Below are 26,368 nucleotides of genomic sequence, written 5' to 3'. Positions count from 1 at the left end.
GGGGAGGTGACACGCGTGCGCAACTGGGGCAGTCGGGAGGTAGGCGCGGGGCAGTCGGCTGAGGTGGCTGCGGTAGGATGATTGTCTGTCGGCGGCGGGAGTAGGTGAGCAGCCCGGCGGGGCGCGGGGTGGGGAGCGGGGGCACCTGTGCAGGCGAGAGTGGCGGGTGAGGCCCGGCCTGGAGGCTGCACCCGGGGCGGGGGTCTGACCGTGGATCCCGCCCCGCCACGCCGAGGGGGTACCTCTTCGCCCCCTGGGCGTCTGGGGCAGAGAATCTGGAAAGAGTCCCGGTTTCTCCTGGCTTTATCTTTTCACCCAATTATGCGAATAAAGCGTACTTATTAGAGACAATTAGATAACACGGGAAAGTGGAGGGAAAGTGGAAGGAAAGTGGAAGAAAAGTGATAGTAGCCACCGTCCGGAAATCTTAGTCTCCAGGTCTCCTGACATTGAAAACATCTGGCATAGACTTCTCCCTTTTTCTTGTCTTATTTCACTTCCTAGCACCTGTCGCCGTCTAACATAGCATATATTTGTTTATTGGTTGATCTTCCCATAAGCCCCTTGCCAGGGCAGTGCTTTTTGTCTGCTTTATTAATTGTTGTTACCTTAGTGTATGGGACATAGTAGGTGCTCCTAGAAGGTGTTTGTTAAATTAATGAAAGAAGGAATATCTAAACTGGGAGACAAGAAGAATTGACGGTTTTTAATGTCTTTTTTTTTTTTTTTTTTTTTTTTTTTTAATAGCCCATTGCCAAGTTAAGAATGTAAGAGTGACCTTGAGCCTGGAACATTTCCTTGCAGAGTTAGAGCCCTCACAGCCTGTGCTGCTGCATTTAATGCCTCCTGTCTTTCACTGTTTCAGGCTTCATGTCTACTCCTTTGTTGTGTTTAATCTCTTAAGTCAGTGGCCTTAATTCATTCTCTCAGCTTTCTGTATTTCACACCCCATGGGAGTGGGGAGGGTGGATTGAGATCTTTCTTCCTTACTAAGTGGGGTGTGTGCATCACACCAGCCCTATTGCTGTGGAGTGGATGTGCTCGCTCTGGGGGATCTTTGCATTGCAGGAGGCTGGATCTTGTGCCCTGTTTCTCCTTTTACTGTAAGTTTACACTGTTTCTCTTGGGGCCTCATGTGGTTGGTGTCTGTCCTCAGCGACCTCAGATCATGTGCTGTCCCTTCCTTGATGGCCTTTTTTAAATCTTGGCAGCACAGCCTGACCACTTGGTGAATTGTGGAACAGCCATGGTGATGCACAAGGATCTAATATGTTCCTTTTAGGTGCTGTATGGCATTTCATCATATAAAAATGCTACTTTTATTTAGCCATATTGATGGACAAGTAGGTTGAATCCAGTATTATGTTATTACAGAGAATATTCTGGTGAATACCTGTGTAAATGTCTGAATACCCGTGCAAGTGTTTTTCAGGGCAGATTCTTACAAGTTAAATGCCTGTAGCATAAGGAATATGTCTTTTTAGTTTTACTGTGGACTTTCAAACTATCCTTCCTGTTAGCTAGTACATTTCCACTTCTATTCGTGGTTTGTGTTTGGTGTTCTTTTTTTCTTTTGCTTTTATTTTGGACAGAGATTTTTTCATATTGTTGTATTCAAATATATTCACTCTTTTCATTTTGTTGTCTTAAATTCTTGCTTACACCAGGGTTCTTAGAGTCGTGTGGTTTTTTTTTTTTGTCTGTTTTTTAGCTTTTTTTAAAATTTTTTTTTGAGACCAAGTCTCACTCTGTGTCACCCAGGCTGGAGTGCAGTGGTGTGATATCAGCTCACTGCAACCTCCGCCTCCCTGGTTCAAGCAGTTCTCTGCCTCAGCCCTCCAAGTATCTGAGATTACAGGCGCCTGACACCACACCTGGCTTTTTGTTTTTTGTTGTTGTTGTTTGTTTGTTTGTATGTTTAGTAGAGATGGGATTTCACCATCTTGGCCAGGTTGGTCTTGAACTCCTGACCTTGTGATCCACCTGCCTTGGCCTCCCAAAGTGCTGGGATTACAGGTGTGAGCCACCACACCCGGTCAGTCTCATTGTTTCTTTTGTACTCAGCACTATATGTGCCTCACAAAGTGTATTTCTCCCTTTTAGGTGGAGATTTTAATAAGGTAATGAAGCAAGGATTCAGGCCTGGGTAGCACTGCTGAGCTAAGTTCTCGTTTGTGGTTACTGACATTTGGTCTTTGTCTCTGTAAGCAAGCACAGCTGCTGGCACAGGTTAATTTTACAGGTGCTGGGGCTCTTTAAAAGAAGGTCTTGCTGCTGTAAGTAGACAGGGATTGTAATCAATTTAATCTACTTGAGCAATCAGACAGTTTTACAGCCTCCTGGCCTGCAGCCTGTTTCTTCCTAAACTCTGTGTGGATTGCAGTCACCTAGTTAGTTAAAACCAGCTCCTGACAGACTCCAGCAACTTATAGATGAACCTGAGTGAACTCTTCTCATTACATGCTAAAGTCTCCACCTGGGAGTAGCTATAGCTTCATTACCATAACTCGTGACTTAGGTGCTGGCATCATGACTGCGTCTGTACCACTGGGACCCCTCCTATACATGGGATAATGTAGCCTCTCCCCTCTCCATTGCTCCATAAAACTCTCCTATTTCCCTCGGAGAGATACTGCTTTGGAAAATATTCCCAGTGTCCTCCTTACTTACGCCAAGTAATAAAACTCCTATTGATCCAAACTTGCATACTCACAGTTGTTTGTTACTCGCCGGGTGAATGAACCCCCAATTTTTTTTTTAAGGTAACACTGTAGTGACACTATCTCTGTCATATATCAAACTTATGAAATTAGCTGGGCATGGTGTTGCATGCCTGTAATCCCAGCTACTCGGAAGGCTGAGGCTGGAGAATCACTTGAATCCAGGAGGCGGAGGTTGCAGTGAGCAGAGATCTCCCCACTGCACTCCAGCCTCTGCGACAGAGCAAGACTCCGTCTCCATAGAAACAAAAAAACAAATCTTACATATGTGTATAAGCCTGTGTCAGGATTCTGTACTTTTCCTTTTATCTACGGTTTGCATATTTCTTCAGTAATACGTGCTGTGTTAAGTACTACAGCTTCATATTAAACCTTATTGTCTGGTAGAACAAAACTTTCCACATCTAAAAAGTTTTCTTGACTATTATTTTACTCATTCATTTGAATTTTAGAAGATGCTTATCAAGCTCTAAGAAAAATTACATTGTGATTGGCTGGGATTTTGTTGACTTTGCATATTAATTTAGAAAAAATGGACATCTTGAAGGAGTGTTTTCCCACACAAAATGTATTTATATCTGTTATGTCTTTTGGCAGAGTTTTCTATTTCTCCACTAAGGTCTTGTACATTTTTTATTGGCTTTATTTCTGAGTACTTTATATTTTTATTGCTATTGTATTAATTCATTTCTGATTGGTTGCTATTGTGTTGGAAAGTTATTGAGTACATGTTGGTTACATATTCAACCTCCTGAATGTCCTATCATGTTCTACCTGTTTTTTTTGGTTCATTCTGTGTAACTTTTTAGGTGATGTTTCATATCATTCATGAGTATATTTGCTTTGCATCTTTCTTGTCTATTTTCTGCATATTTTTTTCTTGTCTAATTGCATTGTCTAGGATTACATTGTTTGTTCCTATTTTTAATTGCAAAGCATTTTGTGTCTTTACCATTTAGTGTCACGTCTGTTGGAGATTTCTTTTGTCTATTCTGCATATCAGTTTAAGGATGTCTCTATTCCTGGATTGTTAAGAGTGTGCACAAAAAGAAGATATAGTTACTTAATTTTAAGAGAATACCAATACTGTAAATAGCTTTATGCCAATAAATGTGAAAAGCTAGATGAATACTTGGATTGTTTCTTCCTTCTTACTATTATGTATAATGCTGCTATGAACATTTGTGTATGAGTTTTTGTATGCACATCTATTTTATTTTATCTTGGGTATATATATAGGAGTAGAATTGCTAGGTCAATTAGTAAATGTATGTTTAACATCGTGAGGAACTGTCAGACTGTTTTCATAAGTGTATGCATCAATTTACATTTCCACCAGCAGTGGATAAAGTTTCAGTATCTCCACATTCTCACTGATTTTTTATTTATTTTTCTGAGACAGAGTCTTGCTCTCTCCCCTAGGCTGGAGTGCAGTGGTGTGATCTTGGCTTACTGTAGCCTCGACCTTACAGGCCCAGGCGATCTTCTTACCTCAGCCTCCTGGGTAGCAGGGACCACAAGGTGCGTGCCACCAGGCCCAGCTAATTTTTTGTATTTTTTGTAGAGATAGGATTTTGCCATGTTGCCTAGGCTGGTCTTGAATTCCTGGACTCAAGCAATCCCCTCACCTTGGCCTCCCATGATTGCTTATTATTGGATTTTTGTTTTAGCCACCTTACTGGGTATGAAGTACTATCTTATTGTTCTGTTAATCTGCATTCCCTGATGACTATCCTGTGTACTTATTAGACATTTTAATATTTTCTTTGGAGAAATGTCAATTCAGACCCTTTGGCCATTTTTATTTTTGAGATGGAGTCTCATTCTGTCACCCAGGCTGGAGTTTAGTGATGCAATCTCAGCTCACCGCAACCTCTGCCTCCTAGGTTCAAGTGATTCTACTGCCTCAGCCTCCCGAGTAGCTGGGATTACAGGCATGTGCCACCATGCCTGGCTAATTTTTGTATTTTTAGTAGAGACGAGGTTTCGCCATGTTGGCCAGGCTGGTCTCAAACTCCTGACCTCAGGTGATCTACCTGCCTTGGCCTCCCAAAGTGCTGGGATTATAGGCATGATCCACTGTGCCCTGGCCCTATTTTAAAATTTATTGTTTTTTTCTTTTTATTATTGAGTTGTAATATATAAAGAATATAAACATATATTCTGTCTATATAAAGAATATAAATATATATTAAAGAATATATATATTAAATAACATAAATATATATTTTATATATTATAGATACAAGTCTTTATCAGATACATGATTAGCCAGTGTTTTCTTCCAGTCTGTGGATGGCTTTTCACTTTCACTTTCTTCTTATTTTGTGTACAAGAGGTTTTCCTTTTGGTAAAGTCCAATTTATTTATTTTTTCCTTGTTTTCATATGATTTTGGTGTGCATGTGGCAAGAATCCATTGAATGTCACAAAGACTTATACCTAGGTTTCTTATAAGAGTTTTAGAGTTTTAGTTTAGTTTTTTTTTTTTTTTTTTTTTTTGACATAGATCACTCTGTTGCCCAGGCTGGAGTTCAATGGCACGATCTTGGCTCACTGCAACCTCTGCCTCCCACGTTCAAGCAATTCTCCTGCTTCAGCCTCCTGAGTAACTGGGGTTACAAGGGCCCACCACCATGCCCAGCTAGTTTTTTCTATTTTTAATAGAGATGGCGTTTTGCCGTGTTGGCCAGGCTGGTCTCGAACTCCTGACCACAGGTGATTCACCTGCCTCGGCCTCCCAAAGTGCTGGGATTACACGTGTGAGCCACTGCACCTGGCAAGGTTTAGTTCTTATATGTAGGTCTTTGATCTTTTAGAAGTTATTTTTATAGATGGAGTGAGGTAGAGCACCATCTTCATTATTTTGCAGGTGCATATCCACTTGTCTCAGCACCATTTGTTGAAAAGATCATTCTTTTCCACTTTGAATGATCTTGGCACCATTGTTGTAAAATAATGACTAGAGATGTATGAGTTTATTTCTGGACTCTTAATTCTAATCCATTGAACTATATGTCTATTCTTATGCCAGGAAGCAATACAGTGAAGACTGTTGTTCTGTAGGAAGTTTTGAAATTGAGAAGTTTGAGTCCTTCAACTTATTCCTCTTTTTCAAGAAGAATTGTGATTGTATGGGTCTCTTGAGTTTCCACATAATTTTAGAATCGGCTTTTGACTTCTAAAAAGATGCCCCCTGGGAATCTGATAGGGATTGTGTACAACCTGTAGATGAGTTTTGGGAATATCAATGGGACTTGTGTTTGAAGAAAAGAGAGGAATTAAAATGTTTTGGCCAGTGTGTGAATTCATTGACATAACTTGGGAAATCCAGAGAGGAAGGCAATAAGAACATGCATGTTAGACACTGAACTTAAGGTGTTGCAGGACACCCAAGTGAAATGTCCCATAGGCAACAGGAGGCATGTGGTAGGGGTCTAGGAGAGAAGTAAGAACTGTGAGAGCAGTATTAAAGCAATGAGAGTTGGTCAGATTGCTGATGGAAAGAACAAGGAAGCACTGGGCCCTGAGTTTTAAGGGGTCTATAATGAGAGGGCAGAAGCAGGAAGAGGAACCAGGGCATGAGGAACCACAACTATGAGGGGAAAATCAGGGCTGGCTGGTGCTAGGGAAGCCATGGGAGAGAGAGTGTGGACAGAATAGCTTCCTTGAAAAAGGTTGATGAGAGTGAGAGCTTGGAGGAACACCCAGTTCTTAGCTTGATACGCGACCTTGTACTGTGCCCTCCAGGGAAAATTCACAGCACTCTTGGGATAATGCCTTATGGAAGAGGTTAAGAGTCAGTGTGTGTGGAGGTGCCTGGGTTCTCTTGAATCCACTTATTGGGAATATAGATCTTATGGGAGCCGGAAGCAGGGCTTGTCCCACTCATAGCTTTCTTTCCTCCCTCAGCTCAATGTGCTTCTCCAGTTCCTACCCTTACTCAGGTGGTGAATTCAGGAGACCAGGCAGGGGCAACTGTACTTCGGATGGTCAGGCCCCAGGTGAGCTTGGTTCTTTGTGTTTTTACCACATCCCCATTAGTCTGGTCCAGGAATGGCTAGAGGTCTCACCCCCAGGACTCTGCCCCATCTAAGACTGTTCCTATGGCTCTCCTGCCTCATTGCTTCCCCTGGAGGTAATGGACTGTATCTTGCCCTGGACTTGTCATTTTTGAGGTGTCATCTCAGCTCCTCTCTCCCACAGTTTTGCCCATGAAGAGCCCATACCCTGTGCCCTCTGCACCCGATGACTCTACCTTTCAGGCTGTGAATGTTACTGAGCGATCGGAGCTTGTCATTCCAGGATACTGTAGCGTATGAGGACCTGTGTGTGGACTATACTCAGAAGAAATGGAAAGGTCCCGCACTCAGTCAGAGAGCCCTGCAGTGGAACATGATGCCGGGAAATGACCATAGCATGGCCTCCTTGGGTAATAGATTCTGTTTCCTAGTCACTTAAGAGTCTGCATGCTGCACATTCTCTTTTCTATATTCCTTGTCTCTTTAAGCTTTTTACTATGAAAATTTCCAAACATAGATAAACTAGAGTGAATAATATAGGGACCCTGTCTGCATTCATCACTGAGATTCAACAATGATCAGCATTCTCTTCACCTCATTATGAATTGATACAGTGTGGTTTAGGTAGGGCTTCTTAGTTGTAAGGAATAGAGAGCCATTCAAGTTATTGTTAAATAAGGAGCTGTGAGTCATTGGCTTAAAGGAATGAGAACCCGGAAGAAACTGATCAGCCAGACCAGACTGTGGGAAGCAGGACCTTGACTCAGGGCAGCCTGGGAGCCTGAGCAGCAAAAGCAAATGCATGTTGATGCCTGTGTTCCAGTGTGAATGTAATACAGCTGCTCTCGGTGTATCTGTTTTCTCTCTGCTTGTCCTCCTCCTGCTGCCCATTTTCTTCACTGTGAATCTTTTGTCCTTTTCATAGCTCTTTCCTAATTGTACTTCCTGTTCCCTTATATTTGTTGCTTGCTCTGTCTCCTAATGGCTTGACTTCTCTCCATGTGTCACTTCAGATTCCACTGCCACTCATAATTTTGCCCTACTTTCAGTTCCAAACTTCCTTAGAAACAGATTCCTTTTGCTATAGCCATTACCCATCATCTCAGTTGGGCAGAGCTTTGGCCCAGGCCATGGCAGAGGCTGAAGACCAACCTACAGATAAGCTGCCCTTGGATCTAGTACCTGGTTCTGGTCCATTCACTTGCGGTCCATCATGGGATGTTCAGGGTCACTTGCCACAAAGCATGGTTGCCTAAGTGTTCCTCTCTGCAAAGACTGGGGCAGTGCAGTTTCCTGGGAGGGCTTCTTGGCAGGGCAGGTGCTGTGATTGATTCGTATAGGGCAGTAGCCAACTCTGGAAAGGGTGGGCTTAGGAATCACTCACCCAGATATCTTAAACTTTTCATAGGCTAACTGGCATGATGGCTGTGGCCCCAATTCAGATGTGATTGAAAGGAACCCACATATTGGTGTTTTTCCTTGGCCATGATTGCTCTGCCTTCTCCCAGATTTTGTATTCAGAATTCCAAAAGGCAAATATTTACCTGTTCAGTTCCTTTATATTCTAGAGAATCAAAGAAATTTAATTTATATTTTAAATGATTGATGTCCCTCTTATCTTTTCTGGGAGTACACAACTGGTAGGAACCAGGCCAATGCTCTGAGGGCCAGTGGCATCCCCACTTTTAGAAATCTGCTGTCTCCATCAATACTGCCGTCCAGCTTTTCTTAACCGATAGCTTCTCCGAATCTCATTACTGTCCTGTCATACAACATCTCTCCTTTTGTATGCTTTCCTAATCATACCCTCATAGTAGAAATTTCTCAACTCATTCCCATCTTTTCCTTGTCTCTTTCTTATATTTGACTTGAGGTATTTGCCATCCTTCCCTCTCCCAACGTCTTTTCTGAGAACCATGGAACCATATAATGTCATGGTTGGAAGGGAACTCAAAGTTTACCATTTTGCTAAAGAGACATGATGTGAGAGTGACTTATATAAGATCACAGCATGCTTTGCAATCCAGTCCCTTGCTTTCCAATGGCCTTTCTGACTTGGCTGTGCTGGCTCGATATCTTTTTTCCACCCTCCTCCACTGACTATCTTCTTCCTTGTTTTTCTATCCCTAAGATACAATTGAGCATTTTGCTCTTGTTTTTAATGTGTCATCTCATTTCTTAACCATAATGTGACTTTTTTTCAGGTACATTAGCTCTTTATGATTCTGTTTCTTCAACAGGAAAAGAAATGAGTAAAAGTTGTCGTCTCTTTTCTTTTGGCAGCAGGTAGGAACATGATGGAGAGTTCGGAGTTGATTCCGAAGCAGGAAATTTTTAAAGGATCAGAGTCATCTAATAGCACATCAGGGGGACTCTTTGGGGTGGTTCCTGGGGGAGCAGAGATTGGAGATGTTTGTGAAGATACCTTCAAAGACTTAGAAGGACATACCACAAATGAAGAAGGGAGCAGACTAGAAAGTGATTTCTTGGAAATAACAGATGAAGATAAGAAAAAATGCACAAAAGACAGATATGAGGAATATAAGGAAGTTGGGGAACATCCACATCTGTCTTCCAGTCCTGCTGAACATGAAGGAGTTTTAAAGGGACAGAAATCCTATCGATGTGATGAATGTGGCAAAGCTTTTTATTGGAGTTCTCACCTTATTGGCCATCAGAGAATCCACACTGGAGAGAAACCCTATGAGTGTAATGAGTGTGGGAAGACCTTCAGGCAAACCTCCCAGCTCATTGTTCATCTCAGAACCCACACAGGGGAAAAACCCTATGAATGCAGTGAGTGTGGAAAGGCGTACAGGCACAGCTCCCATCTCATTCAACATCAGAGACTCCATAATGGGGAGAAACCCTATAAATGTAATGAATGTACAAAAGCTTTTAATCAGAGCTGCAAACTCTTCGACCACCAGAGAACCCATACTGGGGAGAAACCTTATGAATGTAAGGAGTGTGGGGCAGCCTTTAGTCGCAGTAAAAATCTTGTTCGACATCAGGTTCTGCACACTGGTAAGAAACCTTATAAGTGTGATGAATGTGGGAGAGCTTTCTGTTCCAATAGAAATCTCATTGACCATCAGAGAACCCACACTGGAGAGAAGCCTTATGAGTGTAGTGAATGTGGTAAAGCCTTTAGTCGGAGTAAATGTCTTATTCGACATCAGAGCCTCCACACTGGGGAAAAGCCATACAAATGTAGTGAATGTGGGAAAGCCTTCAATCAGATCTCTCAACTTGTTGAGCATGAGCGAATTCATACTGGAGAAAAACCATTTAAATGTAGCGAGTGTGGTAAGGCATTCAGTCTGAGTAAATGTCTTATTCGGCACCAGAGACTTCACACAGGTGAGAAGCCCTATAAATGCAATGAGTGTGGAAAATCCTTCAGTCAAAACTCATACCTCATTATACACCAGAGAGTTCACACTGGTGAGAAACCCTATGAATGTCATGAGTGTGGGAAGGCCTTCAGTTATAATTCTAGTCTTATGGTACATCAGAGAACCCATACTGGGGAAAAACCCTATAAATGCAATGATTGTGGGAAAGCTTTTAGTGACAGCTCACAGCTTATTGTGCACCAGAGAGTCCACACTGGAGAGAAACCTTATGAATGTAGTCAATGTGGGAAAGCCTTTAGTCAGCGTTCCACTTTTAATCACCACCAGCGAACTCACACTGGAGAGAAGCCCTCAGGTCTGTCTTGGTCATCATCTTAAGGCATGGTTCTCTGAGACAGAGAGCAAAGACCTTTGAGTTAAGCTTTCTTTATAAGAAGGATGTTGATCATGGTCTCCTTGGAGACCACTAATCACAGTGGTGACCATACCCTACTTGCTTTTGCTTCGGTCACTAAGGTGGGAGAGTAGGTGCAAGTTAGTCTGATCCTTACTTAGGAAATTAGGGATTACATCTGTCATTAACTTGTAGGTTTCCTTCTTTCTCTTAAAAAACTATTTTAAAAAATCTGTCTTATTAGTATACATTCCATAATCAGATTCTGCATTTGAAGAACAGCAGTTGTATTATCTTTATTCTATTGCAGTTCCTCCACTGGACCATTTACGTAAAGTCACTTTTAAAGTCATTCTACAACATTGTTCTTCCCTGCTCCTTGGCTATCTCCTTCCACAGCTATTTTTAAAATTTGTACTGTAAGCTACATCCTCTCACCATTTTTGTGTTTTCTAGCTAGAAAACTTTTTCTTCCTGTTTACTAATCACTTCCATCACAATGTTCAAGATTTATGCCATCTCTGAAAGACGTTCTTCTTCAAATAGTTGTTTGTTTAGTTTATACTTCTATTGATTTGGCCTTAATGCTTTAAATTAGCTGGTGCTATGATGTATAACTGTTAAATGTTTTTGTAAATTGTTCTCAACTTACAATGTGATATGTGTATCATATATATACAGAGTATACACATATATAGTTGTGTATGTGTATACTTTCTTTTTTTGTTTTTTGTTTTTTTTTTGAGACAGAGTCTCAGTCTTGCTCTTGTTGCCCAGGCTGGAGTGCAGTGGTGCAATCTTGGCTCACCAAAACCTCTGCTTCTCGGGTTCAAGTGGTTCTTCTGCCTCAGCCTCCCGAGTAGCTGGGATTACAGGCATGCACCACCATGCATGGCTAATTTTTTTATTTTTTTTTATTTTTAGTAGAGATGGGGCTTCTCTATGTTGGTCAGGCTGGTCTGAAACTCCCAACCTCGGGTGGTCTGCCCGCCTCGACCTCCCAGTGTGCTGGGATTATAGCTGTGAGCCACTGCATCCAGCTGCATATGTGTATACTTTCATACCAGCTTGTAAGCTTCTGAGATCAGGTATGGTATCTATTTATTTTAGTATATACATAATAGTTTGAGTATGCTAGTTCTTAAATAAGTTTTAAAATTCAAATTGAGCCATCATTAACATGGGCACAGGCTCCCCTCTCCCCATCACATCCACTGCACTAGAAGCTTCTAAAGAAGGAAGTAGGCTGGGTGCAGTGGCTCGTGCCTGTAATCCCAGCACTTTGGGAGGCCGAGGTGGGCAGATCATGAGGTCAGGAGATTGAGACCATCCTGGCTAACATGGTGAAACCCCATCTCTACTAAAAATACAAAAAAAAAAAAAAAAAAAAAAACACCGGGTGCAGTGGCGGGTGCCTGTAGTCCCAACTACTTGGGAGGCTGAGGCAGGAGAATGGCATGAACCCAGGAGGCAGAGCTTGCAGTGAGCCAAGATCTCTCCACTGCACTTCAGCCTGGGTGACAGAGTAAGACTCCATCTCAGAAAAAAAAAAAAGAAATGAAGTGGCATCATAGTATATCACATATAAAGGCTCATGTAGCCCTGGAAGTCTTAAAGAGCTAATGGATTTGTGTGTGAATGAGTATCTGTTTATCTAGGTATTGGGTTGGGCAGATATCCTACTGATAACATACTTTGACCTGCACACTTATTCCATTTCTGAACTATTTGACTGCATCCTGCTTCCTAAATAAAAGTTACAGTTGGCCGGACACAGTGGCTCACGCCTGTAATCCCAGCACTTTGGGAAGCCGAGGTGGGCAGATCACTTGATGTCAGGAGTTCGAGACCAGCCTGGCCAACACGGTGAAACCCTGTCTGTACTAAAAATACAAAAATTAACAAAGTGTGGTGGCGGGCACCTGTAATCCCAGTTACTTGGTAGGCTGAGGCAGGAGAATCGCTTGCATCTGGGAGGCAGAGGTTGTAATGAGCTGAGATCGTGCCACTGCACTCTAGCCTGGGTGACAGAGTGAGACTACATCTCAAAAACAAAAAAACAAAAAACACCTTACAGTCAAAATTTACTGCAAGAAGACTTGACTTTCATGGCTGTAATATAGATGATTGAAAATTTCAACTAGTAGCATTCCTGGATGATTAGAATTCAGAGTGATGAGGTTTTTGGTAAAATAGTAGTATCAAACTAATCAGTTTTCCATATCAGCTAGTCCTTTCTCACTACAACTGCTGTCTTAATTTCAAGATGAGAACCGTGCCTTAATTATCTTCCAGACCATCTTTCCTTCTGCAAAGACATAAGAAACAAGAAATATTCTCAGAGTATTTTCTTTCCTTCTGCAGTCCTATGTCAGTCCATGAGCTTGAACCACCTTTCCTTCCACCCTTGCAATAATGGCCCAGTGCTGGTGGACCTTTGACTCTAATGTTCACCCTGTTCTCTTTGCATCCCCGAGACCTTTCTTTTTTTTTTTTTTGAGATGGAGTCTCACCCTGTTGCCCAGGCTGGAGTGCAGTGGCACGATCTCTGCTCACTGAAAGCTCTGCCTTCCAGGTTCACGCCATTCTTCTGCCTCAGCCTCCTGAGTAGCTGGGACTACAGGCGCCCACCACCACGCCCGGCTAATTTTTTTGTATTTTTAGTGAAGACGGGGTTTCACCATGTTAGTCAGGATGATTTTGATCTCCTGACCTTGTGATCCACCTGCCTTGGCCTCCCAAAGTGCTGGGATTACAGGCGTGAACCACCACACCTGGCCTCCATCCCCCAGACTTCTTAACAGTCTGACAGGATCCGCAGTATGACAAAGGTGGAGGAGAAGGCTAGAGGGGCAATGTCAGTCATGTAACCTGGAGGGGTGATTTTGTGAGCTGTTGTGCATGTTTCAGACAATGCAGAAGAAAGGAAAGAGAGTTGAGGATCAAGAAAATCAAAATTAAATGTGACTGGGGAGATGTCTCAAAGTTAGAAAGGATTACTGGGGGCCTAAAGTTTTTCAGGGCCTTTAGAAATTACTGAACTTGGCTGGGCACAGTGGCTCATGACTGTAATCCTAGCACTTTGGGAGGCTGAGGCAGTCAGATCACTTGAGTCCAGGAGTTTGAGACCAGCCTGGCCAACATGGTAAAACCCCGTTTCTCCTAAAAATACAAAAATTATCTGGGTGTGGTGGTGCACGCCTATAATCCCAGCTACTTGGGAGGCTGAGGCAAGAGAAGCACTTGAACCTGGGGGACAGAGATTGCAGTGAGCCAAGAGCACACCACTGTACTCCAGCCTGGGCAACAGAGCGACAACAACAACAAAAGCACAAAACTGAACTCATGACACAGCTGGAATTTTACCATTTGTGAATATGTATTTTAAATGTTTTCGGCTTTTTTTTTTTTTTGTATTTTTTTCCCATTTTCCTTTAAAAGATACGCAGATAGGACTTTTTCCTCTTTAAGTGTCTTATTTTGGGAGCCTCCAGATTTCAGGGACGAGCCCCACACCATATGAGTACACGAGTTGGACATTTCTGGTTCCCTGCCCTGAGATGGACATTGCCAGTCATGTCTGCAGAACTATCCTGCCTGTTGGAAGCTGCAGTTTTACTTTCTCGTTCTTGTCTGCTCATCCCCTACCATACTAAACCTCTAGAGTGCGGGAATGTGCACCATTCCTAACTATATTAACTCACTACCACCAGTCTGGTGTGGGTGCTCAGTACAAGTGAATCCTGAAAAATCCTCAGGCTCTTGAATGGAGGAAAATTGGCTGCATTTGAAAGCCATACTTCAATTTCTATTTGGTCATTGCTAGTATAAACTTTAATTATTGATTTAAACAAATTTTATCTGGATCCAATTATGTTGATAAATTATTTTTAGGTTTAATAGTTTGTTAGATTCATTTCCTAGCTTTTCTAGGTTTATAATAAATAATGTATTTGTCTTTTAATTTGATGTCACTTACGTTGTGTATTAGCAAGAACTTCGAAAAACATGGAACAGTAGATGTCTTTCTCTTAACTCTTGGGGGAATGTTTTTAGTCTTTTGCAGTTTCGTATGGTGTTCATTGTTGGATTCTGATGTTCTGTTGCATGTAGGAAGTTTCCTTCTAATCTTAATTTCTAGAAGAAGCAGTGTAGTTTAGTGGTTAAGAGCATAGATTTTGTTCCCAGTGCCCTAGGTTCAAATCCTGAGTCCACCACTTTGTTAGGTGTGTGACCCTGGGCAGACAAGGTCTTCCTCTGTTGCTCAGGCTGGAGTGTAGTGATGTGACCATAGGTCACCTCAGCCTTGAACTCCTGGGCTCAAGGGATGCTCCTGCCTCAACCTCCCCTGTAGTTAGGAATACAGGCATGTGCCACCACGTCCTACTAAGTTTTTATTTTTATTTTTTGTAGAGATAGGGTTTCGCTGTTTTGCTCAGGTTGTTCTTGTGGTCCTGGCCTCGAACGATCATCCTGCCTTGGCTTCCCTAAGTGCTGGGAATATAGGTGTGAGTCACTATGCCTGGACTAAAAGTTTTTATTAGGATTGGTTACTATATTATATCAAGTTTAAAAACTCCATTGTTGTAATTTTATGAGTTACTTTTTTTCTTTTTGTAATTCATTTTCTTGACAAGTTTGCAAATATTTGCAGTTTCCTTGTACTTTTCAAGTAAAATCTATTTGTTCATAGTGAGTTTTTATTAAGTACAGAAGTAGATTCAATTTGGTAATGCTTTGCTAGCTTTGCAAAAGAATTTGGAAAAAATTTTGTTTAACTTATTACCATGTAGAGTTTGTGTAACATGGGAATTGTTCCTTGAAGACTTGCTAAAAGTAACTGGGCCTGGTTCTTTGGGTGAGGGGATTGGGAGGGATATATCTTTAGCAACTCTTTTAGTCAGTTTGAGCTATTATAACAAAATACCTAGAGGGTGGCTTAAACAACAGACATTTATTCCTCACAGTTCTGTAGGCTTTAAAGTTCAACATCAAGATGCTAGAATGGTTGAGTGCTGGTGAGGGCTCTCTTCTGGTTTGCAGATGGCCCCCCTTTTCCTGTGTCCTCAAATTTCAGAGAGCAAGAGCACTGGTGCCTCTTCCAAGTCTTTTAAGGGCATTAGTGGGAATGAGGGTCCCATTCTCATGACCTACTCCAATCCTAGTTATTTTCCAAAGGCCCCCTACCCCCACATATAATATTTGGGATTAGGGCTTCAACATAAATATTCATTCCATAACATTCTACTCCTAGCCACTCACTCTATTCATATCCTTACATATAAAAATAAGTTTATTCCATCCTAACAGCCTCCAAAGTTTTAACTCATTCTAGTATCAACTAACATTTAAAGTCCAAAGTCTCATCTAAATATCTAAATCAGGGCCTGTTGCGGTGGCTGACGCCTGTAATCCAAGCACTTTAGGAGGCCAAGGTGGGTGGATCACGAGGTCAGGAGTTCGACACCAACCTGACCAACATGGTGAAACCCTATCTCTACTAAAAATACAAAAATTAGCCAGGCGTGATGGTGTGCACCTGTAATCCCAGCTACACGGGGAGACTGAGGCAGGAGAACCACTTGAATTCGAGAGACAGGGCTTGCAGTGAGCCAAGATCGCGCCATTGCACTCCAGCCTGGGTGACAGCGAGACTCTGTCTCAAAAATATCTAAATCAGATATGGGTAAGACCCAAGTTTTAGTTTATCCTGAGGCAAAATTCCCCTCCAGCTGTGAAACCAGACAAGTTATGTGCTTCCAAAATACAATGATGGGATAGGCATGGATTAGGTATTCCAATTCCGAAAGTGAGAAATTGGAAGGAAGAAAGGGATGATGAGGCTGGGTGTGATGGCTCATGCCTTTAATCCCAGCACTTTGGGAGGCTGAGGTGGGAGGATTGCTTGAGTTCAGGAGTTTGAGACCAGCCTGGGCAACGTAGGGAAACCTCATTTCTACAAAAATAATAAAAATAGTTGGGCATGGTGGCTTGAGCATGGTAGTTCGAGGCTACAGTGAGTTGTGATCGTACAGCACTCCAGCCTGAAACCCTGTCTCAATAAAAAATAAAAAAGGATGGGGGAGCCGGGGTATGATGGTCCCATGCGAGTCTAAAACTTAGCAAGGCAAATTTCATGAGATCTTAGGCTCATGAATAATCCTCTTTGGTCCTATACTGTCCTCTCCAGGACCCCCTGGGTGGTGGTCCTGACCCTACAGATCTGCCAGGCAGGGGTGACTCCCCCATGGCTTTTGTTGGAGACCATCTGGCCTGTGGAAACTGGGGCAGTATCCCTCATGATCTCTGAATAGCCAAGAGAAGAGTCATTCTTGTATGGAACAGTGGACATTCACAGCCTTCCTCATTCCTGGCTTCAGGACTTCAGATACAATCATATCAGAGCTAAGCGCTTCAACATATGAATTTTGGGGTCACAGTTCAGTCACTAGCAATACTTCCATTCCGCTGACCTGCAACATGTCCAGTTACTTCTAAAAGTACTTGTCATCCACTATATTAATAATGTGCTCATTGCCAGCCTGTGAAACAAGTTGACTACTCCATACATAAGGTCATAGTTAATATGACACATGCAGGCTGAGTTGTCAGTCCTGATAAGATCCAGGGACTTGCCCAACAAGTGCAGTCCCTGGAGCTACCTGGTCCAGTAATTAGAGGAGTATTCCTGATAAAGTCAAAAATTGTCCTTGGCAGCCTCCACCTAAAATAAAGAAGCTCAATAACTGGTATGCCTGTTTGTCTATTGGAGATAACATGTATCACATCTCAGTATTATTTTGCCTCCTTTAGTTAAAATTACCCACAACACAGCCATCTCTGAATGGGGCCCTCAACAACAGCAGACTCTAGAGGCCTATCATGCATTAACATGGGCCTGCCATTAATGTAGGCCTATGGAACTACAGGTCTCATTGACTCCTACCCATATGGATTGGATACTGTGGCAACAAGAGACTGCTATCAGGGTGCACCAGGCCCTTGGCTTTTGGACATATAAATTATCCAAGATGGTTGCCATGTTGGCATTCCCTTTGAATGGCAGCTACTAACCCGCTATTGGGCTATAATGGAAACAGAACACTTGACTACTGAAGCACTGTATGTGACCTTAAGACCTGAGCTGCCCATCTCATGCAGGTATTGTTAACGAAAAATAAAAATGGAAGCCCCAGTTTAGAAACACCCTAAGGCTGACCACCTGCAACTGTGTAACCAAGACAAATCATTCTGATTTCCCTGAAATGCTGTCTCTGATCATAAATGAAATGCAAAATGTAAGCTTTACATCCTTGCCAGCATGATTCACTGAAGTTAAACCAATCAGCTATAGACCAACAAGCTTAAACAGCTCAACTTTCCCTAAAAAGAATGTATAACAGCCAATTATAAAAAAGGTCAAAATATCCCCCCTCCCCCCCGCTTTATGCATTATAAACTGTGTTGTAACTGCTGTAAGATTAATTTCTTACCACCTGATTTGAGTCTTCTAGATTGTGGTCTGTACTTCTTGTTTGAACAATAAACTTCTAAATTTTTCTTAACTTTATCTGATTTTATTTTTTTCACAGTGCTCACTAATCCTAATAAAACACGACAGGTTCAGCCACGTACCATCATTAAATGGAAATGTTACATATAAGATGGAGCCTGATTGGGATCCCAGGGGATCTGCCAACTCCATGAAGTAACTGTCTTGCCAGAGGACACTGAACAGCCCATATGGGATGTTCCCTTAGCTAGGTGCAGCCTAGGTTCGAAGATGTTCCAGCTGATGGTATGAGTTGGCTCACTGAGGGATCTGTGAAACTCAAAACTGATAAACTCTGTCCGCTGTAGCCATCCATCTTGCTATGGATTGAATGGTTTTGTCACCTCCAAAATGTTAAAACTTAATCCCCAGCAGTGCTGCATGCTTATAGTCCCAGCCACTCAGGAGGCTGAGGTGGGAGAATTGCTTGAGCTCAGGAGTTCAAGACCAGCTTGGGAAACATAACAAGACCTTGTGTCTAAAAAACAAAATATCCCCAATACAATAGTGTTGGGAGATGGGGCCTATGGGAGGTGTTTAGGTCATGAAGGCTTACCCTCAGGAGTGGATTAACGCCCTTATAAAAAGGCCTTGTGAGAGTGGGTTTGCTTTCCTCCGCTGTTGCGCCATGTGAGGAACAGTGCTGTTTCCCTCTGGAGAGTGCAATGTTCAAGGCACCATTGTGGAAATGGAGACTTTGATTTTGGACTTCCCACCTCTAGAATTGTGAGAAATTAAATTTCTATTTATAAAATTACCCAGTCTCAGGCATTCTGCTATGGCAGCACAAGTAGACTAAGACACACACTAAGGATAGTCATCTTTTGACTGAGACCAGACAAGGATACTCTGCCCAATACTCTGGGTGAACTCTGTGCTGTGGTGATGACTGTGCAGGAAAATATAACAGCAATTCTCTGCCACACATTTACAGACTTACGGGCCATTACAAATGGACTAACCATATGTCCAGTGACTGGCAGATTAATGATTGGACCATTAAGGGCTCCCCTATGTAGAGACAAGGACTATAACAGTAGTTTGTGAACTAGGAAAGAGACCTACTTGTCACTTATGGCACAGGACCATTCAAAAGAGAACGTGAACTCAGAAGCTGATCTAGTATTGCTCAGAAAATGGCCAGAATCATCCCTTGGATCTACCACAGAATGGGACATGGAAGTCCACCTCAGATGCAAGAATGGCCACATCACGAGAACTTGCCCTAAAAGAGATGGAAGCCAAAGATCCAGTGTAGTCATGTGAGGCCTGCCTTTAGCCCAGGCCATACAATGTGGTGAACTAGGACATATCATCTCGGACAGACGGCCCATGTCAGTGTGATATTGATCACATTGGACAGCTAGCTCCCAGACACGGATTCTGGTGAAGCCTCACTGCCATGGGTACACGTTCTGGAGATGGGACCACCATTCCAGTATGCCATGTAGATATGGAAATCACTATTATGGCTTTAGAGAAACACCTCTCTTGTATTCTGATATCCAGCAGGATTCCAAGCCAATCGAGGCCACCACATTTCCTGCTACACAAGCTACACAGTAATGGGCATTTTCCCATGACATATGATGGGACATTTTATACTCCCTAACATTACCTGGTGAATGAGTTGATAGAATGATGGAATGGTAGAACTTGAAAAAAAAAATTAGGAAGAAAAAAAAAATGATGGAATGGGTGGCTCAAGCAACAACTATGCAAAGGCCATTAGGGAGAACAACTTAATGGGTGGTACCCCCACCTCACAAAAGCCATCCAAACACTAGAACACCACAGTGGAAGAGAAACACATCACTGCAATGCATGTTGGGAAATACTGAACTTGGGGCAGGCAATGGACCAGGCAATTCCTGGATTAGGCTGAGCCTATGAAATCCCAATCTGAGTATACGCATCCATTCTTTTTTTTTTTTTTTTTTTTTTTTTTGAGACGGAGTCTCACTCTGTCACCCAGGCTGGAGTGCAGTAGCATGATCTCGGCTCACTGCAAACCCCACCTCCTGGGTTCAAGCGATTCTCCTGCCTCAGCCTCCGGAGTAGCTGGGATTACAGGCGCATCCCACCACGTCTGACTAATTTTTGTATTTTTAGTAGAGACAGGGTTTCGCCATGTTGGCCAAGCTGGTCTTGAACTCCTGACCTCAGGTGATTTGCCCACCTCGGCCTCCCAAAGTGGTGAGATTACACGTGTGAGCCACCATGTCCAGCTCCCAGCCATTCTTCTTTCTTCCTGCTGGAAATCATTACCCAGGGGTGGTTTTGGCCTGGGCCACAGTAGTGCCACCAGTGAGCCTCCTGACTTAAATCTGGAGGCATTGGGACCTTTGCGCATTTCTCTCATGTGGGACCCCATGGGGACAGGGAAAGGGTTGATAAAATATTGAGGAACTAATGTTCCTCCAGTTGTAACCAGGACTTCTGATCCCAAGGTGGGCAATATTATATGTCAAATTTCTTCAGAATGTGACCTCTCTCTCCAGGTTGGATGACCAAGGCTGAAAGGTTTAGGTCAAGTAACAGGGGTGGTGGATCCCTGCAGAAGTTATAGCCTCAGGAATCAGAATACTCACCCCATGTCATTGGACAAGAGCATCTCTAGAGGGCTGGGGAGTTTCATGGGGTGGGGCATGTGGGATCATAAGTCTTTACCTTGTTCAGTCTCACAGAAGACTCTGCCATGCCTGGCATGACTAACACCTAGATAAGAATCAGTACAGCTGTGGTGAGAAGGAGGCAAGCAAACAATGCTGGAGTTGTTACTGAAGTCTCTCCTATCCTATAATTCCATTGTAATGGCCTGGCTGTTACCCAGTGTCTTGGACTTTCCTCAAACTATCACGCCTGGCCCAGTTCACATTCTAAGCTATCAGTGGCTCAAACTGCTGAGTGACTCCCTTGTAACAAGTCCGCAGGCAGGCATACTCTAGAGTATCCTGCTTTAATATTATGACAAAAGGACTCCCATGTTGGCGTGAGCATTACTGACTTATATTAGCACTTCAGACGGATGTACCACTTGTAGTTTTTCTCACCCTGCAACTGTGGGGCAAAAACAGGCTGAGACTGTATATAAATGGACTGACCAGGACTATAACAACAAATGCCTGACAGGTGTCACTTGTGCCCTTCTAGGTTATGTATTCCTCTGTGGGCTTCAGTGTCTATCTCCAGAAGGATCTTGTTGCCTTGGAGTCCTAGGGCCCACTGTCCATGTCAACAACTGTACAGAGAGGTAGAAGGGACCTGCTCTGCCGACCTGCCACAGGATGACTTGTAGCACTCTCCCAGGAGAACAAACCAACAGCTGGTTTCATTCTGCAGTTCACATCCTTTTTTTTTTTTGAGACGGAGTTTTGCTCTTGTTGCCCAGGCTGGAGTGCAATGGCGCGATCTTGGCTCACCGCAACCTCTGCCTCCCAGGTTCAAACGATTCTCCTGCCTCAGCCTCCCTAGTAGCTGGGATTACAGGCATGTGCCACCACACCTGGCTAGTTTTGTATTTTTAGTGGAGATGGGGTTTCTCCATGTTGATCAGGCTGGTCTTGAACTCCTGACCTCAGGTGATCTGCCCACCTCAGCCTCCCAAAGTCTTGGGATTACAGGCATGAGCCACTGCGCCCAGCCATTCTTTTTTTTTTTTTTTTTTTTTTTTTCTTTTTTTTTTTGAGACAGAGTTTTGCTCTTGTTGCCCAGGCTGGAGTGCAATGGGGCGATCTTGGCTCACTGCAACCTCCACCTCCCAGGTTCAAGTGATTCTCCTGTCTCAGACTCCCAAGTAGCTGGGATCACAGGTGCATGGCACCACACCCAGCTAATTTTTTGTATTTTTAGTAGAGACGGGGTTTCGCAATGTTGGGCAGGCTGGTCTCGAACTCCTGACCTCAGGTGATCCACCTACCTCGGCCTCCCAAAGTGCTGGGATTACAGGCGTGAGCCACCATGCCTGACCCAGTTCACATTCTAATACCAGGCATCAGCATATAGACTCTTGAAAAAATAGTGTCCAACCTGTCCTTAACCATGGTGGAAATAACTAATGCTGCTGCCCAAGCTATCCAAGACCAATGAGGCTCACTAAACTCGCTGGCAAGGTGGTAATGGACAATTGAACAGCTTTTGATTATCTGCTAGTGGAATTATGCTATTGCTAAAACCTGTTGTTCTATGTATATTAATTCAGAGAAAGTAGAAACTGAGCTACAGAAGATCTATGCTCAGGCAGGATAGTTATCTGCTTTATACCTGCAGTCACCCTTAGACTCATTTGTTGAATTCTTCAATTTCAATTGCCTTATTCCGGGCACTTGGGTTACTGGCTGAGCACCATCCTGTAGGGAAGCCTGATCATCCCCCTGGTTCTGGTTCTCCCAGTGATCCTGTGAAGTGCTGTATCAAAGTGACAGGGATTTCCAGCAAACTAGGAATAGAGAGTAACTTTCTCAACTTGATAGAGAACGTCTACAAAAAACCTACAGCTAACATTACACTCGATGAGAACCTAGAAGCCTTTCTGCTAAGAACAGGAACAAGACAGGGATGTCCCCTCTCACCAGTGCTTTTCAGCATAGTATTGGAAATCCTAGCTAGTGCAGTAAGACAAGAGAGGGTAATAAAAGGTATACAGATTAGGAAGAAAGAAATAAAACTGTCTTTTTTCACAGATAACATGATTGTCTATGTAGAAAATGCAAAAAAAAAAAAAATCCTGAAACTTAAGTGATTATAGCAAGGTTGCAGAATACAAGGTTAATGTACAAAAGTCAGTCAATTCCTTATATATCAGCAATGAACAAGTAGAGTTTGAAAGTTAAAACACAAAACTCCATCTCAAAAAAGAAAATTATACAAAATTAGCCAGGCATGGTGGTGCATGCCTGCAATCCCAGCTACTCTGGGGGCTGAGGCAGGAGAATTGCTTGAACCCAGGAGGCAGAGGTTGTGGTGAGCCGAGATCGCACCATTGCACTCCAGCCTGGGCAACAAGAGTGAAACTGTCTTAAAGACAACAACAAAACATTAACATTAGCACCCCCCAAAATGAAACACATAGGTACAAATCTAATAAAATATGTACAAGATTTATATGAGGAAAACTACAAAACTCTGATGAAAGAAATCAAATAACTAAATAAATGGAGAGATTTATATTTAGATATTCATAAATAGGAAGCCTAAATATTATCAAGATGTCACTTCTTCACAACTTGATCTATAGATTCAATGCAATCCTGATCAAAATCTAAGCAAGTTATTTTATGGATATCAATAAACTGATTCCAAAGTTTACATGGAGAGTAGACCCAGAGTAATCAACTTAGTATTGATGTAGAACAAAGTTAGAGGACTGACCCTCCTTGACATTGAGACTTACTATAAAGCTATAGTAATCAAGGTCACATGGTATTGGTGAAAGAATAAACAACTGGACTAATGGCATAGAATACAGGGTGCAGAAATAGGTGCACATAAATATAGCTGACTTATCTATGGCAAAGTTAGAGTAAAGGCAATATAATGGAATAAAGTTGTCTTTTCACAGATGATGCTAGAATAAATGGACATCCACATGCCAAAAAAAATTTGAATCTAAGGCCAGGTGCGGTGGCTCACGCCTGTAATCCCAGCACTTTGGGAGGCCGAGGCCGGCAGATCACGAGGTCAAGAGATCAAGACCATCCCGGCCAACATGGTGAAACCCCGTCTCTACTAAAAATACAAAAATTAGCCTTGCAATCAGGGCTTGAGGAACCCACGCCATGAAGTGCGTGTTTGTTACCGTAGGGACCACCAGCTTTGACGACCTCATTGCGTGTGTGTTGGCACCCGACAGTCTGCAAAAAACCGAGAGCCTTGGTTACAACCGACTTATCCTGCAAATTGGTAGAGGAACGGTGGTACCTGAACCCTTCAGTACTGAGTCGTTTACTCTGGATGTTTACAGGTACAAGGATTCCTTGAAAGAAGACATCCGGAAAGCAGATCTTGTTATTAGTCACGCAGGTGCAGGAAGCTGTTTGGAGGCTCTGGAAAAAGGAAAGCCACTTGTAGTGGTCATAAATGGAAAGTTGATGAACAATCATCAGCTGGAACTGGCAAAGCAGCTACACAAAGAGGGTCATCTCTTTTATTGTACCTGCAGCACGCTTCCTGGGCTGTTACAGTCAATGGACTTATCAACACCGAAATGTTATCCTCCTGGCCAGCCAGAAAAATTTTCTGCATTTTTGGATAAAGTTGTTGGATTACAAAAATAAACACTAAACTCTCAACACTTTAAAAGCAACCCCCAAATTCAACCTATGGAATGTGATCAAATTAAATACATAATATATATTTACAAAATAATATAATTAATAAACTTCCTACATCTATAGAATATATAGGAAATTTTATGGTGTGCACATTTGCATTGGGTCCAAATCCTAATTGCAGTTTAGTAAACTTTCTAGATTTTGTCTAATCTTCAGTATGTAGTGAGCATTCACAGATTTTCTCCTAGAATCTCAAGTGGAATTGGAATCATGAAAATGAATGAGATTTGAAAACTTTCACAAAGATTATAAATGTAGCTTGATGTTCCTTAGAATAAAAAATGAAACAGTAACAACTTTTAAAAAATTTTACATAAGAGTCAGCATCTTTAGCTTTATAATCTAAGGAACCAATTTTTAAAAATGATGGATTATGCTCTGTGAAATGAAAAGTTCAATCATTGCCTAAAAAAGACTATCAAGTTAGTTGATCTCTTGTACTTGGAAAAGCTACTTTTTTCCTAAAGAACGCAGTGGAGGCCGGGCGCGGTGGCTCAAGCCTGTAATCCCAGCACTTTGGGAGGCCAAGACGGGCGGATCACGAGGTCAGGAGATCGAGACCATCCTGGCTAACATGGCGAAACCCTGTCTCTACTAAAAAATACAAAAAACTAGCCAGGCGAGGTGGCGGGCGCCTGTATTCCCAGCTACCTGGAAGGCTGAGGCAGGAGAATGGCGTAAATGCGGGAGGTGGAGCTTGCAGTGAGCTGAGATCTGGCCACTGCACTCGAGCCTGGGTGACAGAGCCAGACTCCGTCTCAAAAAAAAAAAAAAAAAAAAAAAACGCAGTGGAGTGGATATATTCACTTTTTTTTTTCTAAAACATATATACAAAGTGTTAAAAGAATCGTGCCTAATGTCAAAACTTTACTGGTTTGAGAAGAACATTCAAAAAGGATTTATACCAATAGGACTTACTATTGTTTTTTAAGGATCCTCTCTCACAGTGGTAATGAAACATTAACTGTAACAAATTTATAATTTATGTGCTTATGAAATTAGTTTTATGAATGAACAATAAACTGATGCATATAATGGCTTAAAAAAATACAAAAATTAGCTGGGCATAGTGGTGCACACCTGTAATCCCAGCTACTGAGGCAGGAGAATCACTTGAATCCGGGAGGTGGAGGTTGCAGTGAGCCGAGATTGCGCCACTGCACTCCAACCTGGTGACAGAGTGAGACTTCATCTCAAAAAATTAAAAAAAAAAAAAAAAAAAATTGAATCTAGACACAGACCTTACACTCTTCACAAAAACCAAGATGAACTATATACCTAAATGTAAAACACAAAACTAGAACACTTTTAGAACATAGGAAAATATCTAGATGACCTTGGATAGGTCTAATGACTTTTCAGATACAACACCAAAGGCACAATAGTGGAAGAAATAATTGATGAGCTAGATTTTGTTAAAATTATAAACTTCTGCTCTGCAAAAGATACTGTCAAGAGAACGAGAAGACAAGTCCCAGACTGGGAGAAGATGTTTGCAAAAGACATATAAAAAACTGTGATCCAAAAAATATGGAGAACTCTTAAAACTCAACAATAAGAAAATGAACAACTCAATTTAAAAGATCAACAAGGCCAGGCATGGTGGCTCACGCCTGCAGTCCCAGTACTTTGGGAGGCTGAGGCAGAAGGATCACTTGAGCCCAGGAGTTCAAGACCAGCCTGGGCAACATAGTGAGATCCCCCATCTCTAAAATAAATAAAGAAATAATTTGAAAAATCACCAAAACCTGAACACACACCTTGCCAAGAAGGTATGAAGATGGCAAGTATGCATGTGAAAAGATCTGCAGCATCATATGTTGTTAGGGAATAGCAAATTAAAATCACAGTGAGAGGAGACACTGACACACCTATTCTGAATCTAAACACTGACAATACCAAATGCTAGTGAGGATACTAGCAAACAGAAGCTCTCACTCATTGCTAGTGGGAATGTAAAATGGTACAGTAACTTTGGAAAACAGTTTGG

The 26,368-nt window shown here is 42.4% G+C and overlaps 1 protein-coding gene and 1 pseudogene across 4 annotated transcripts; both read left to right on the top strand.

Annotated features, from left to right (window-relative positions):
• Positions 1–24,441, top strand: LOC104670971 (annotated as a pseudogene). 2 transcript variants are annotated; one of them, XR_004058763.1, is made up of 2 exons: positions 1–104; positions 24,009–24,441. The product of XR_004058763.1 is annotated as a UDP-N-acetylglucosamine transferase subunit ALG13 homolog pseudogene, transcript variant X2 (transcript). The 2 variants fall into 2 exon arrangements; XR_749220.2 differs by lacking the exon at positions 1–104 and having other exon boundaries at positions 23,799–24,440.
• Positions 20–10,921, top strand: ZNF852 (zinc finger protein 852). Of its 2 annotated transcripts, XM_010374356.2 has the most exons (4): positions 20–104; positions 6,632–6,723; positions 7,025–7,151; positions 9,028–10,921. In XM_010374356.2, the coding sequence occupies exons 2-4, from the start codon at positions 6,709–6,711 to the stop codon at positions 10,476–10,478; spliced, it is 1,593 nt and encodes a 530-aa protein (XP_010372658.1). In that variant the 5' UTR covers positions 20–104; positions 6,632–6,708; the 3' UTR covers positions 10,479–10,921. The 2 variants fall into 2 exon arrangements, with proteins under 2 accessions (XP_010372658.1, XP_030791679.1); XM_030935819.1 differs by lacking the exon at positions 20–104 and having other exon boundaries at positions 6,584–6,723; positions 9,025–10,478.
• Positions 24,442–26,368: the final 1,927 nt, after the last annotated feature.

This window comes from Rhinopithecus roxellana, chromosome 1, assembly GCF_007565055.1.
Source record: "Rhinopithecus roxellana isolate Shanxi Qingling chromosome 1, ASM756505v1, whole genome shotgun sequence".
NCBI lineage: Eukaryota > Metazoa > Chordata > Mammalia > Primates > Cercopithecidae > Rhinopithecus > Rhinopithecus roxellana.
Note: the sequence above shows the minus strand (reverse complement) of the source record. Positions and strands in the feature narration are given on the sequence as shown.

Excerpts from the sequence above, each read along its gene's own strand:
- ZNF852 (XM_030935819.1), top strand. Across the intron at positions 7,152-9,024 it reads CCATAGCATGGCCTCCTTGG|CAGGTAGGAACATGATGGAG; the intron begins GTAATAGATTCT and ends TTCTTTTGGCAG.